Source organism: Perissodus microlepis, chromosome 4, assembly GCF_051167445.1.
Source record: "Perissodus microlepis isolate ML-2025 ecotype Zambia chromosome 4, ASM5116744v1, whole genome shotgun sequence".
NCBI lineage: Eukaryota > Metazoa > Chordata > Actinopteri > Cichliformes > Cichlidae > Perissodus > Perissodus microlepis.
In genome coordinates, this window is record NC_140464.1 from 30768787 (window position 1) to 30784482 (window position 15696).

Below are 15696 nucleotides of genomic sequence, written 5' to 3' on the forward strand. Positions count from 1 at the left end.
AAGGCGTTCTTGCTAGCGTTACCTGATAAGCTAGCACTATGCTCAGCCGTGTGTGCTCACTTGTTTCTAAAAAAAAAAAAACAACAACAACATGGGAGCAGACAAAAATATATTGTTGGAGCTTTAAAAGAGTTCTTTACAACCCAATAAGTAAGTGGTGTCACCGTGGCTACATTCATCGCATTTTATCCAGCCTATGGTCAGTTTTAATGCTATGCTAAGCTAAACAAGCAGGTAGCTACATTCGGTTTAGCTTACAGTCATGAAAGTAGAACACCTTTCTTCACTGTACTTTCATAAATGAGTGTACACATTTACTTCCCAGAATTTGCACCTTTCCAGTTAAGACTCCATGAGAGGTTGCAGTGCTAGCTGTTTAGTTGGCACTGATGATTTTCTGTCCTCCTTCTGTTTCCGTAGCATACTCCACGCCAGGCGCCACAGCTCCCAACAGGTTTGTCGGCATCGGATCACGGGACAACAACTTTCTGAACATCCCGCAGCAGACACAGGTAGGAGTTGGGTGACATACTGGCAGTTTTTCTCACTTTGTAGGAGAGTGAGGAGGAAACTCAGCTGTTTTCGCTGCAATTACTGGTCAAACTCTGGAAACTTATTAACTGCGTGGATGTACGCCAAAATATTTCTTATTCCCTCACTGCCTGAAACCTGCTGCACGGTTTCCTCCACCTCTTCTCTCGCACCATCCCACAGCTCGCCATCAATGTGTGCATTTGTACATCTGTATTTTACAGTACGTGTGTGGTTTACCATATGTGCTCAACTGTTTATTTGGCACATATGGAGCCTACCCTTCAGGCTCCTTTACTCACAGCTTTTTTTTCTCTACTTGCTTCCTTTCCTTTCCCTCCTCTTGCCCCCCCCCCCCCCCCCCCCTTTTTTTTTTTTCCTACTTCACTTTCTCCGTCCTTTTAGCTTTACCACACTTTGCTCACTCTCTGCCTTTTACTTTCTCCTTCTCTCACCTTCTTTCTTCCTCCCCTTCACCACCCTGCACCTCATTCATGTGCCTCCTCCATTACCACCAGTACTTTTCTCATTAATGTCCAACCACACCCGCCTGGAGCCAGCTCAGCTCCACTCGTCGACACATGGAAACCATCTGAAACTGCTTTGCTGATCTCCTCCCTTGTTTCTCTGCCCTCTGTTCTCTCTCTTTTCTCCCTTTCCATTTCTGCCCCTCCGCTCATTATACTCTGCTCTTTACCCTTCATTGCTTCACTGTTCATCTCTTTTTGTTCCATCACTTCATAAACGTTTTCTTTGCTGATGAAATGTTTATGTTCTTTAACTCTAAGTTGTTTCTATTTTCTTGGAAGTGGAACTTTGCACACATCATGTGGCCAAACTGTGTGGACACGCGAACATCACATACAAACTGTATTTAATTGTTAAACATCAGGTTCAAGATCCGTGGGTATTAATCTGCTCCTCTAACTGCCTCTGCTCTTTAACCACAAGGCCATTATTGTGAGTTAAAGCACTGAATTTAGGCAATAAAGACTTGCAGTCAGAGTTCCCCTTAACGCCAAGTGAAGTTAATTCACATTAAAACTATTTCTTCATGGATCTGGCTCTGTGTGTAGCAAAATATCGGATTCCCCAAACTGTTGCCAACACATTGTTGTCAAAAATATTACTTACCGCTATGTCTTTGGTTTCATTAGGCCTAAACCATAAAAACATTAAAAAAATATAGCACCAAGAACACAGATGTATTTGGACAGAGGTAACCAAAAACTTCTGGCTATGCGTCTCATAGAAAAGTTGAGATGTTCTGTACCGACTAGGACAAATTGTCTGAAATATGGTTTTACTTTTCAATGCGTAGCTAAAACACACACGGCACCAACTGTTTACACGTGTCTCTGCAGTGACATGAAAAGATTAATGGTCCACTTTAAAACTAAAAGATCAATCACAAAACAAAGATCCTCTCAAAAACGAGCCTGTGGCGGCTCAGGACCAGCGGTGGGCTTTGTCCTCCCTCTAGTGGCAAACGTTGGGTGCTACATCCAGGCGAGACGAGAAACTAGATACCAGCAGGGCAAGGCGAGAGGGGAAATGGAGGGAACAGAGCAACAGAGAGTTTCGGCCCCTATAGAAGTCACGTCCTGGCCGTCTCGTTACCCCCGGCAACCAGACATGATGTCATAGCTAGTTGATCTTGAATTTGAGAAGGGGTTGCTCGAGAGGGGGGCAGGAAAGAAAAGAGGGTGGTCACTGTCTGCTGCCAAGGATTTAGTGGGAGTGTTCACGGGAGATAGATGGATTGTGTGTGTCTGTAAGCACATACACAGAGGGACAGAGTAACTAAGAAGGGAGAAGTTACAATGCCCAAGGCCTGCTGGGACCGTGCCCAAGGGGAGTAGGGTAGCTGAGAAGGGCAGGAGGCAGGAGGGAGGCAGGGGGGTATTCATGCGACCTGTTAGAGTCAAACAAAACAAAAGGCTGCTTCCCTGGAGGCGCAGAGTAGTTTCCAAGGCTTGACTTCTAGAATGTTGGTGCACCAGCCCACAGTGCCAGATCCTGGAGGCCAAGCAGGGCAGCCAACAACAGTGGCGGTGACCCATTTCTGCTCCTTGCTCATGCTGAGGAGAAGAAAACTCAACGTGAAGAAGGCGCAAGTGACACAGAGCGCCAGACTGCTATCTCCCTGCTGCTGCTTGGCTATTAGGAGCTATTAACTACTCAGCCAAATTCAAGACATACTGTACTTCTCCCCAGAAATGAACAGACTCGATGGTAATAAGCTGGGCTAGAGGCCCAGATGACAATTCTGTCATTCACTGTATTTAAAAACTAGAGGAACCCCCTGAAGCCAAAAGCCAACACGGTGTGCAGACATTTTCAGAAACCATTTGTGGTGCAGTTGCTCTTTGGATGGTCATTCTTTATACCCTGGTGACAGGTGTGGCTACAGGCATTGTTTTCAGGTTGATCATCCATGCTCAGAGGTGAAGGTCACAGCAACCTCATGTGAGAAAACACCTTTAATTTGGCAGGAATGTTCACTTACACTAAAGGATGAACTGATTTGGATTTGGTGCAAATTCTTGTGTATTTACTCAAATTATGACAAACTTTCACACCAGTGTGTTAGAATAAAAGATGATAGCATTTCATAACAAACAGGTTAAAGGATATCATCATATTTTTCTTCAAACACATTTATGGGCATTATTGATGCCATAACGTAGAAACAGAGAGAAGATTGTGGTGATGTTTAACATTTGGTAGGAGGCTGAAATGACTGCACTAACCTTTGGTGGCCAACAGTAAAGAGTCAGACACGCAGGTAAACTGCAGCTTCACTGGCTGGTGGAAGCATGCAGCTGCAAAGTGGTAATCCCAGTTTATTTTGAACAAACACAGTGGGTCACATTTTGTGCACATAAAGTTTATTTAAGCTGTTTACTATTTTTGTCACTAACATAATCTCATCCCGTCTTTCCCTCTCTTTTCTTTTTCAGTCTTGGTTCCTCTGACAAGATCTGTGTGCAAACCAGCAACTAGAATTCTTTCTTTGCAATCAGAAATAGAAAAACAACAACAAAAAACACAAAAAGAACCAGAGAAACAACCCGCAGGATAATAATTGTCCTCCAACCCACCCACCGACTGGCCCTGACAGTATGTCTCACCTGATACAAAATGTAACCAGGCAACGCAGGAAATTACAGCAGCATGACGCTTTTAGTGGAACTCTGGACTTATTTACACACAGTCAGAGGCAGGACCCGTTTCAAGCAAAGATGGATACGTTGAAAGACGAATAGATGGACAAGAGGATGCCGGGATGACAGGGAGAAGGGGGGGTAAGGGGACAGCAGCAGCAAGGAGGCATCTCTCCTCAAACCACCGAACCAGCACAGCAGCGCAGGAGGAACCTGAGGATGAAAAGCCGTCGGCTTCTCCTACTTTATAAAGACGCATTGTGTAACAAATGGCTTAGAAAAATCAGTTGTCTAGCAAATACAAATTCAAGTCACAGTCTAATCAAAGCAATTCGGTTTCCAGGGAAAGCTGCAGTCCACGCTCCTGTGATGTCTGTCATCACTCAAAACAAAATCCAAATGACCAATGTTTCTATCCTTCTGAATGACCTAAAATAGCCCCTTTCACCCTACTACTAACTAGTGACCATGCCAAAACTTGATTAAGGGTTGCACTACAAGCTGAATCAATTAACACTAATCTTAAAGATGTGCACTATTTACCTACAAGGCATGGGAGGTAAACCAGACTTGCCTATTTTAAAAGTTTTAAAGAGGAAACAAACCTGAGGTACAAGAAGCCTTCACAAGTCCTCAACCCCCATCTTTCAGTTCGACAGATCATCGGCCTCCACTCACTCTCATGTCTCCCCACATTCAGAACAATCACTCAGTCTGTGCCATGACCACAGCATGTATGAAAACACACACACACACACACACACACACACACACACGTGCCCAGTCTCACATTTAGGTTGTAGTATTTATAGGTGGTGGTGTTGTGTTATTTCATTCTTATTTTTTTAAGCCCAGTGAAGTCTTTCTACCTTAATTAGATATCCAAACATTGTGCACACACACACACACACACACACACACTGAAAATCGCAGTGTGACTATATAATTACTGACAGCTTCACAGCTACAGGCAGCAGCTATTGGTTCCCAATTTGCCCTTATGTAATGTAGTTGAATGATTTTATTATCTCTCGTGTGTTCTCTTATTTGAATTTATTCCTCTTTTGGATTTGTACTATTTTATAATTGTTTTGTATTTGAATGACAGCACCTTAAAGAGAAACACAGTCAGAAGCGGTATGTTGAAGCAGTGGAGACAGGGTGGTTAGCTTACCCAGATCAAGTAGCGCTTGCAAAAACATTTGGGAAATATGCTTATTTGCTTCTTTTTCCAGGGAGTTGAGATGAGGGGATTGATACCACTACAGCTGGTTGGCTTAGCTGAGGTTAGCTGGCTTGGTTCTGTCCAAAGTTAATAAAACCACCAAACCTGCACCCCCAGTGACCGTTTTGATTATATGATGATTTTATATCGACGTATCCATGCAGAATATGAGCAGTTTTAAGAGGGTTTAGACCCGAAACCCGTTTGGTCATTTTTTTAGGAATGTTCAAATCAACTCTGCGACAGTTTAGACGGCAGCTCAGGTGTTTTGTAGCTTTGGAATCCAGTGTCATGTGAAAACACCGTTACTGTGAGAAACCTAGAAAGAACAAAGCATTTGAAAGTAATCCACTGGGTAACTAGTGTTGATTGTGTATGTTAAGTCGAGCTTTTTGGCAGTTAGACATCATAAGCTAACTGTGGCTTTCACTTAAAACCCAGGAACACAGGTTAGCCACATGCAAAAGCATGACTGCTTCACTAGAAATTCAGACAGAGTTTATATCAATGAAGACTTCAGTTTAGCGATTGAGACCATGAATTCATTACAAAAGTACTTCTTGAGGTCAGAAATGAAGTGATACGGAGGATCGTTTCCTCATAGACTTGGATACAATCAGATTTTGCAAACAGGAGTCGCCCCCTGCTGGCCGTTAGAAAAAGCCCAGGTTTTCAGCACTTCCGCTCTACCCTCACTTTCCACCAGAGGTGGAGCATATATTTCCTTAGTTGACACTTCACTTTGCTTTTATCCTGATTCTAGTACATTGAATTAGTCAGGGTAGTTCCAATTTTATTTAATTTTATTTATATAACGCCAAATCGCAATGCCAATTGCCTCAAGGTGCTGAATATTTTAAGGTAAAGACCCTGCAATAATACAGAGAAAACCCCAGTAATCACATGACCCCTGTGAGCAAGTGCTTGGTGACATTGGCAAGGAAAAACTCCCCTTTAACAGGAAGAAACCTCCAGCAGAACCAGGAAACCTTGGCGACTGTTTGGGGTGAAGGGAGTAAGATTCACACGAATGCGGGGACCCTCGTTACCTTTGAACAGAGCCAGGCTAGCTGCTTCATGTGAAGGTGACCCAATTGGTAGCTAGCTGCGGCGCCATATCAACACGAGTGGCATGAATCTTCTCAAACGTCCATCGAACAAGCATATTTTCCAAGTGCCAGATGAACGTCTCCTGTAGGACAACACAATGCAGGGTTTTGACAATCACAGGAAGCTTATTTTTCTGGGAGATCGCCTGCTCGGCCATAACGGTCAGGGGAAGAAGACAAAATAGTCGCGCCTACTATTTGGATCCAGGTACAGCTAGTGGCTGCTGGTGGGGATGTACGAGTGATAGAAAACAGATCTGAGGAGGGAAGGTTGCTGAAGATGGGACCCAGAGTTAAGGAGAGAGTAGCTCTTCTTTCTGTCTCCCTAAAGTTTACCCTGTTGTTTACACTCCCAGACGAGCCGCTGCTCCAAGAGCAGAGGGGGCCACACTGCGGAGCAAAATGAATATGTGACATATCTGGCTGTTTTTGGAGAGGGGACGAGAGCCGAGGCTTAGCAGTAGGACGGATCACGGGTGTGCCCGTTTAAACGCCGGTGCACAGGATCAGGTAAAGGCTGCTTGGTAGTGTTGGATATAGCATTCCCACAACACACACTTACACGCACACACACGCACCAGCACTCCCACTGAGCTACGGTGAATGGAAGAGCCCTCATAGATCAAAAAAACTGCACTAATACAATCATGCCAGCCAACCTTATCAGACTTTTTTTTGTAATGGTTACAATAGATCGACCACCACTTAGTATTGCAAATCAGTGGATGTATTACTGGGATGGACTCACACTTGTAGAGCACAGATCGCCACTTCTTTAAAAAAAAACTCCACACAGACTTACGAAGACCACTCACTACTAACACGTCCCCCGTGCCCGACTGAATTCAAAGGGAAGTCTTAAAGATAGACAATCTGAGGAGGCCTTTATGCTTTCAATCATTATCTAGAACTATATAAAGAATCAGCCCACAAATTTAGCCCTACTAAAAAGCTAATCACCCATCCAACCTCACAAAATAACTGGACTGCCTGGCCACGTTCTTCACTGCAGGGAAAAGCGCGACATAGCTGGCCAATCGATGGCGATCATCTCATCAGCTTCGTAGAGAGATCTAGCTCCGCTGAGTAAGACATTAACGACGGCTAAAGGTGATTTCTTTTCTAATCTATGGAAGTGCCTCTGTATTCCCATTATGCAATTTGTCAAACATGAATTCAGGTTCTTTTTCTCACATATAAGCTATAGTGAATGGTGGAAAAAAACATTTATGTCAGTAGGGGGAGAAAAAAACACGGTGACAGCTCACTAGATAATCACAAGCATCTTTATATATAATACACATATATATTTATAGATATATACTTTTTTTATTTGCAAGATAAGCTCTGTGGCAGTCTAGTTATTTTTTGAAGCATGGCGTACATCGCACAGTCATAGGATGCATCTCAGAAAAAAACCACACACACAGAAAAAGCTGATTTGAGCTAAAGTACCAGTTTGTAAACCCGCTCGCACCCGCGTTACAGGACATAAAGCTAAAGGACGGCAAACGCAACAGTAGATACATAGACAACAAGTGATGATGACGTAGTTGAGGTTAAAAAAAAGATAAAGCAGATTAGGTTTTGTTGTTTTCTTTCGTGTCTTGATGGGAAGTATTGTTCTTGAAACTAAATGATGTATGTTGATTGAGCCATGTGCAATGCCTTGGTAGAGGAATTGTGTTTGTTTGTTAGCGATTGTTTGAGGGTGTCACACAAAAAGAGGGAAACCCTCTTCTTTTTTCTTTGTTTTATCTTTTTTTTGGGGGGGAGGGGCTTTTGTTTGTTTTAAAGTCCACCTGCTCCGGGACTCTAAATATGAGAGCAGCGAGAAAAAAAAATCCCAGTCTTTGTAAGTAAGTTTGGGGAAATTATTTTACATTTTTTTTTGTTCATTTTTAAAAACAAAAAACTTCATTTCTATTCATTTATTTTCAAAAACCATGGGAGGGCTGAAGGAACAATTTTGCAACTCGTAAAATATATATCACTATGAAAACTGGTGCTTTCGTAAAAGAATAAAGTACATTCAGTCTCTATTATACATAAATAATAATAAACAAGAACTAAGTGTTATCATAAAAAAGCAAATTTTAGGAAAATGTGCGTTATTCTATTTCTCTTTTTGTATTTACCGAGGGAGGGGGGCGGGGGGGTGAGAGGTTCATTGTGGGACAAAAGGCATTTTTCCTCCCCGAACTTTATCGCCACTGCAGGACAAACAAACAGGGAAAAAATGAAAATCACGTCAGATCTTGTGTTTTTTTTTCTTTCTTTTTTTCTCCATCATGTTATGTCCAACACATCTAGCGTGGGACAAAGACAAGATCTTCCCCATTTTTGGGAGATGCACAAGTACGGATTCCCCAGTCTAAACCACCGATGATGACGTCCATAGAAATTAAAGAAAATGTTTATTTTATTTTGGTTTTTTTAATGTAAATGTCTACTTGTTTAAACAAGAAAGAAAGAAAGAGGGAATTAGCGGCCTCTGTCTGGCTAGGGGGGGGGTGCTGTCATCAGTTTACCAACAATGTGAACCCTACCCCCCTATCCCAACCCTCCACACACACATGCGCACACACACACACACACACCACCATCCTCCCCCAATCCCCTTCCCCGCTGTAAATGATTATAAATATTTGTTTGGTGATGTAGTGTTATAGACTCAGAGCATCTTTAAAGGTTGTCCCTAAAAAGTGCCTTTTGTTCACAGATTCCATCTTGTAATCCTGAGTGCCCATCTCAAAAAAAAGTCCCCTCCTTCATGCTTCTTCTGTATCTTTCTCTTCCTATTCTTCAGAGCTTTTTCAAGCAGTATACATAGTACTAAAGGAAATTGGTGTGATTTAGTTCCTCTTTTTATTGTTGAATTATTAAGAAAAGACGTAAAAAAAAAAAGACAAAACCTAAAAACAAAAAAAAAGAATATTTTCTGTCTTGCTTCTCTTCCTCTGTATCTTGTCGTCTGTCTATCTTGGACACTGGAGTAGTCTGTAGCCGCGTACCCTTCTCCCACTTCCTTCCCCCCTCCTTCCTTTTCTCCCTTTTCTCTGAACGGCGGGGTTAAAAAAAAAGAAGAAGAATACGCAAAGGTTTTTTTTTCTTTTGTTGTCTGAGCAGAATGCAGTTAGCTCACATGTTATTCTTGTCTGTACGCTTCACATTGTATTACCATACCCATCTTCTTCAGCTTCTCCATTCAAACAGCTAATGTAAGTGAACAAGTTACACCACAGGGCTCTGGGCTGTGCTGAGGACAAGGGCACAGGATTAAAAAAAGAAAGAAAGGTGGAGGGATAAAAGCACGAGGAATGTGATACTGGGCTTTAGGCGAGGGTGGTGACCAGCAGGACTGCTAGCGTAGGCAGGTTTGTTCGTTTGCAGGTTTCCTTGTTTCTGTTTTTTAATTGAATTCGAAATTTTTTTATTATTTCGTCTTGATGGACGATGCATCGTGACCTGGTTATGCATCTTGAGAACGAGTGAATGAGAATAGCTCTTGTAAAGAGAAGAAAAAAACATGAAAAATGACTCAAAGCACCTTAAAAACAGAGCGGTGCCACAGCACAGAGACTGAGATTCAGCACAATCCTTACAAAATGTGACTTATCGATCCATCACTATCCACCAAAGTCATGTGGTTCCAAATCCTGTAAACATTAGATGTAAGCACCGTGAGGTTCCACCAGCAAAATCGAGGAAGAAAAAAAAAAGTATATGCAACGTTTAAATGTCTTTTTTTTTGCGTTAAGCGAATGAAGCCAGCAGCAGTATTATCAGCGAAGCCTTGATGAGTGAAAGCGCCATAGCTGAGAAGCCATATCAGAGACAAACAGGTCACACAGCAGAGCGAGTGCGTGTGTGTGTGTGTGCGTGTGTGCGTGTGTGTGTGTGTGCGCTTTAGTCGAGAGGCGGGCGTCTGCAGTATCCGACCCCTGCACCGTTCAAGAGCCCAGTCGGACCCTGTGGCCCAACCGTCAGCATGTTTCACTTTTAAGTTTTCCTCGCTCAGTTTCTATCACTGTTTTAAGGATGCTGTTTAGCGATATAGTGACTGAGCTCCCAAACTAGACTAACCCCGCCACACCCTGAACCCCGCCCACCACAAGTGCCCCTCCCCCTCCTTCCCCTCTGTCAGAGCCGTCCCATCCTCAGACACACCTCCCAGAGCCCATGGTGAAATGCATGTGTTAATTACAGTTTCTTTTCCATAATAATAATAAAAAAACAGTTTGAAAAGAGCAACACCTTTACTTGATTGAATAAAAGGATGTTCTTGACTGTATCCTGCCTGTGTCGCCTGTCTTTGTTACTGTGTCCTCGTCAGTGCTGCAAAAGGAGAAACACTCTGAACAGAAACGCTGTAACTGCCTGCTGGGACTGATGAGCTGAGGGAAACCACACAAGCATCTACTAGGAGGCCGAGGGGTAGCACTGGTGGCTGGCAGGTTTTTGGAAACCAGATGTGACGCTGGGTAACAAATTCCTACTGTAGTATGAATTGGGTAACAACCAAAATTCACAGAGCTGTTCTAGGACTGAGCCCATAAACTCAACAGGAAGATGTTTGCAGAGGTCGGAGCCGTTTTCCAAACATTTTGTAAGAGTCGGGGTCAGATTTACTAACACGTTGTTCCAGCTCAAACTGGGCTTCAGTTTAAAATAAAAATACTGATTTAATTGATGTGTTACTACTAGAGATGGCATGATACCACTTTGTTAACGTCCAATACCGATATCATAAATTTGTATATCTGCCGATACCGATATGAATCTGATATAGTCTATGTTTATAATCAATAAAAAGATGTTTAGTATCTTGCTGGATTTCATCTAAGTTCATCCTAAAATTTTAAAAGACAAAACACTAAAGCTATTCTATTACACTTGTATTCTATTCTATACACTGCACCCAAAATATTTCGCAGTTCAGCAATACTGATCTTGTTATTTAAACTCTTAGCAGAACTTTAAATCTCAGTGTTTAAAGTAATATTCAAAAAATAATTTAAAATGCAATTTTATACAGGTTTCAAAAAGTCTTTGGTTCTGAAAAAAAGAAGTTGCAATATCAGCACAAAATAATGTTTATATTCGACAATTTGGAAAAAAAGCAGGTTGTAGAATGGACCCTTTTATACATAAATAGACATCCAGAGTGGAAAGCAGTGCAAATATATGCAAACACAGCTTCTCACGACACTCATCTTTTAGCAAGATGAATGCCAGTGTAAGCTGTTTCTATCACATTTAACCTGAGACAGAATTTTGTGTAATTTCTATACAAACTTAACACAAGTATGAAAAAAGTGTTTGTTTTGTTTGTGAAGAAGTGAAAAATGAGTGTTGCTACATTACCATTCAGCTTGAGGGTTACAACAGAAAATGATATATTTATCGTTCTCACGCGGCATCAGACAGGATTATTTTACCAAACGAAGGACATTTTGCCTGATAATTATTTTTATCCTCCTGTAACTTTATTGTATAAAGAGCTAAAACCTCCAAAGTTTCAGGAGTAGTTCGTCGTTATAAGAAGTGTTTGTCAACTAAAAATCAAGAATGTGGGACTGTCTGTGATTTGGAAAGCCCAGCGTGTGCTCCCGACGCAGGGAAACAGATTCTGTCTGGGATACCTACCTTGGCACAATACCTGGTTTGGCAGCACATAGCGAGGCTTCAGATGCTTTCAGTGTGAACTCCAGACCGCCGACAGGTCTCGCACACAACTACCACGTGACGCATACTGCTCCGACGTGCTAAGGTCACTACCTGGGTTACGCCAAATTTTGTGAGGTGCTTTTGTGATATTTAATGGATCGGATTACTTTTTTTCTCCCCGATATCAGATCCAGTAATTTAGGTCAGGATACCGATACTGTATATCGGATCGGTCCATCTCTAGTTACTACCACCTAATTCTTTGATACTGCCACTACTTTTAAATACAGGTATATAGCCACAGTCTGTGGCACCATCAGATTGATACACTACATCACAGAGGTTCTCAGTTGGATTTAGGTCTGGTGACCTATGAGCACAGGTCCCAGTAAAGGCTGTTGGGCCCTTGGGCCACCCACAGGCAGTCTGTTTCTGACACTCTGACCACAAACATAACAGAACATTACATTACAGAGGAACCCACCCGAGGGATTAATCACGTTTTATCTAATCCATCTAATCTAACATGCACGAGTATCCTGTTGGAGGTGATACTGTAGAGCTCTGGCAGTACTCCTGTACTTCCCCGCATAAAGGAGCAGATACCGGCCCTGTCCAGCTCTTCTTAAGTAACACCCTGTCTCCTGGTATCCTCCCCACACTCTCACAACTTGGAGAAACTGCAGACCTGGTTGCCATAGGCTTACCTTGGAGGAGCTGAACGTTCAGCACAGGACTGTAGAAGTTTAGCCAAAAAACCAAACAAAACTAGAGCAAAATCAGTGAGGAGGGATCAAAAGAGAGCCAATGGTTTGTGTTCAGAACCAGCAAAAGCATTCCCTTCATGGGCGTGTGCACCTGGTGTCACTTTCATTTACACCAAAGGAGGTGAAATGAAATGGTTTCTGATTTCTAACTGGGGAGATTGGTGTCCTTGACACTTAACTGACTGTATTTTGTACTGTGATGACCGAGAGTTGCCTTTATTTTCTGAGCAGTTGACTTAGTATAATGCCACACTTGAGGAACACAGTAAAATTACATAGAACTGAAGAAATCTGGACATAAAGACGACCCATCATACTACTTGGTCTGATGCTTCAGCACTTATGTGAGTATTCATTAATAAATGAATATTTACTGTTTTGGTCAACGTTAAATGCGAGTGACTCAAAACATTTGAGATTACTTTACAGGTGAACAAAAACTTCCACCTAACGATGCACTACTATGGCAAGTCCTGCATCAAGAGGCGATAAAGAAGTGGTGATAAGTGAGCCGTTAACTATCAAGATGTTTGTGAATTGTTGTCGTCTGTGGAGAGATGCAGTTTCTCATCTTACAACTCATCTTGTTTAGGACTACACGCCTTTAAAGGACCAAATCTGTGCAAAAATGTGGATTCAGTGTCATTTTCTGTCAGGTATCAGTGTCATGACGTTCTGATTGCAAAGGCAACTTTTCCTTTTGAACATGAACTGCATAAGCAGCAGGCTATCACTGCTAAGGTGGGACGCACCAAGACAGTTAGTTGGAATTTTTTTAATGACTGTCAAGTGTTCTCTGTCTGTGAGGTGCCCACACTTGAAAAAGACCAGACTTTGAATTTAACTCAATTTATTTTGACCAGTTTCAAGTTCATTCAGTCAATCAGGTAGTTAGCTAGTTAGATAGCTGATAGGTAGATAGGTGAAAAACCGATAGCCCGTCTAGCTCAAAGTCTTCCTCACAGTGGAAAGTGGATTGTGCTTTGTTTGCCGTCCTCTCAGTATGTCGCACCCGGGTCAAATGACTGCTGCATGCATTATAAGGTCTACTAGGCATGCCAGCCCTTGATTGCTTTAATTCAGCTCACCTGGCGGAGCGGCGCGCACCAGGCCGCACTTAGTTGTAGATTGCACAAGGTCTAATTAGAGGCCACGCGCAAGCAGCAGCACAGAGCAGGTAGTGGGCAAGAGGAGGAAAAGAAGAGTAACAGCCTCACCTACTAGGTCAGCGCGACAATGACCATCCTGCGTGTTCCCCTGATCTAAATCCAATTGAGAACCTCTGATGGATGGCAACGGAAGTTTACAAAAATGGAAAACAGTTCCAGATGCCATTCGTGCAGCCGTCTTCACCACTTGGAGAAATGTTCCCACTCACCTCATGGAAACACTTGCATCAAGCTTGCCGCAACAAAATTTTGAAGTGATCAACAATAACGATGCAGCTACTCATTACTGAGTTCATTGAGTTTTGATTTGGGGTGTTTACAGCATTTTTTGAGGTGTGGTCTTACAACTTACTAACTTTTGATCAGCTGTAAAGCAGCCTGTTTCAGTTTAAGCATCGCTTTAAATAAACTGGATACTCAGAAAAATGTTTTGTCTCACTCTCATTTCTTCTTGTTGCGTGTTGAAGCTCGAATTGGAACCTAGTAAAGATCCAACCACGCAAAATATGATTTTTTGCCATTTTTCAAGTGCACTGTACAAAGTAGGGTGAATGAGCTTAAACATTTCTATTTCAGTGGGTGTTGTGATTAACAGGCAGAAAAGACTATTTAGTGGATTAAGATGACATATATGACATGATTAAGTGTGAAAACATGAGTGTTCATCCTTTTTACCACTGTTCTTTTCCTGTCCCGCTGACATTCCTCAGGTCTTGTGGTTGTCGACAACATTTCAGTTCACCCTCACAATCCAACACGTTTTATGTGAAAACTATCAATAAATTCAGTATTGGCTGTAGTATGGAGCATATTTAACCACTAGAGGGCACCTCCTGACCAGGTGAGTGTATGATGCGCACAGCGAGTGAGATCCATGCTGATGCAAATGACACACAGAGTCAGAGGCCTGAAAGACTGCTGATATTTAATGTAGCACAGCATAGTCTAAGATCATGTTGATGCTGTAGGACAGCTGTCAGTATAAACTGCCCTCACGCACACACAGGATGAGACTGCAGTTAACAGTTACCGTCTCCTTGCAGACCCACATCAAGGTTGCCACACATCCCCACCTCACACACCACAAACCGGGGCCCCGTTCTCCGCGTGTGGACGCCTCAAGTCGTTCAAGGTTTGCTGATAATTTGATACGAGACCTGGACTGTTTTGGTTCTTTGAAGCCAGAGTTGTGGAATCCCACTTTTGCAGTAATTTTCTGATCCAAATGTCTTAATAAAATCCATAACTGCATCTTTAATCTTAACTGTATCTATGCATGACAAAAACCCCCAAAAAGAACGCACAACCCATTAAAAGATAGACATCAGAATGACAATGTATCTTTTTAAACACTAAAAATCCTAAATTAACCTGCAGAACTATTTTAAAGCTGCTGTGCTGATTGGAGTTCCGGCTCCAGCTCCACGCACTGAGAACTTCATCATCGCTCCGTTTTAGCCTGATAGCAGCATGTAGCTGGTTTTAGTCACCCCACACGTGTGAAGAACAGGGCCCGGGTCAGCAAAGCTTCAAAACAGTGATCTGTAGTGGGTCATTAGCCCGTGTGCACATACGGTGGGTATGATGGTGACGATGGATCAGATCTGTTCCTCACATTACTCCTCATTAGCTGCTTTGTGTGCACTGGTAGCCTTCAATCCAACCGTGCGCGCCTCTGTGTGTTGATCAACACTACTGCAAAGTAAGAGCACGGCCTTATGATCGGCGGCAGGTGTGCAAGGGCCAACATCTCAAGTGAGTTTGACTCAACTTTAGTGGGTTTTTGTTCTTAATGATAACTACACATTACACACGGTAACAGGAGGCTAGCTAATCAGGCTATAAAGGGAACAGCAGCATGTTTTTCTGCGTGGCCCTCTCAGACTCCGTGTCACAACATTCAGACAATGACGGCGAAGTGAATTTAGCATAACTGAATCTCCGCTTCATTCACGCTCCTATTTAGCCACATCACTTTAAATTCAGTTTGCCACAGACCAGGATGATTACAGGTTATCTGCTCCACGAGGACGCTGAAGGCTTATTTGATTTCCAGAC

At 42.6% G+C, this 15696-nt stretch overlaps 1 protein-coding gene across 16 annotated transcripts in view; it reads left to right on the forward strand.

The window, feature by feature from the left end:
- Positions 1-10326, forward strand: part of nfixb (nuclear factor I/Xb) — a 146015-nt gene extending 135689 nt beyond the window's left edge. For all 16 annotated transcript variants that reach the window (XM_084927018.1, XM_084927016.1, XM_084927010.1 and 13 more), the window contains 2 exons: positions 421-512; positions 3495-10326. In XM_084927018.1, the coding sequence (XP_084783144.1) occupies positions 421-512; positions 3495-3509 (107 nt within the window). In that variant the 3' untranslated portion in view covers positions 3510-10326. The remainder of the gene's footprint in view (positions 1-420; positions 513-3494) is intronic.
- The last annotated feature ends 5370 nt before the right edge of the window (positions 10327-15696 follow it).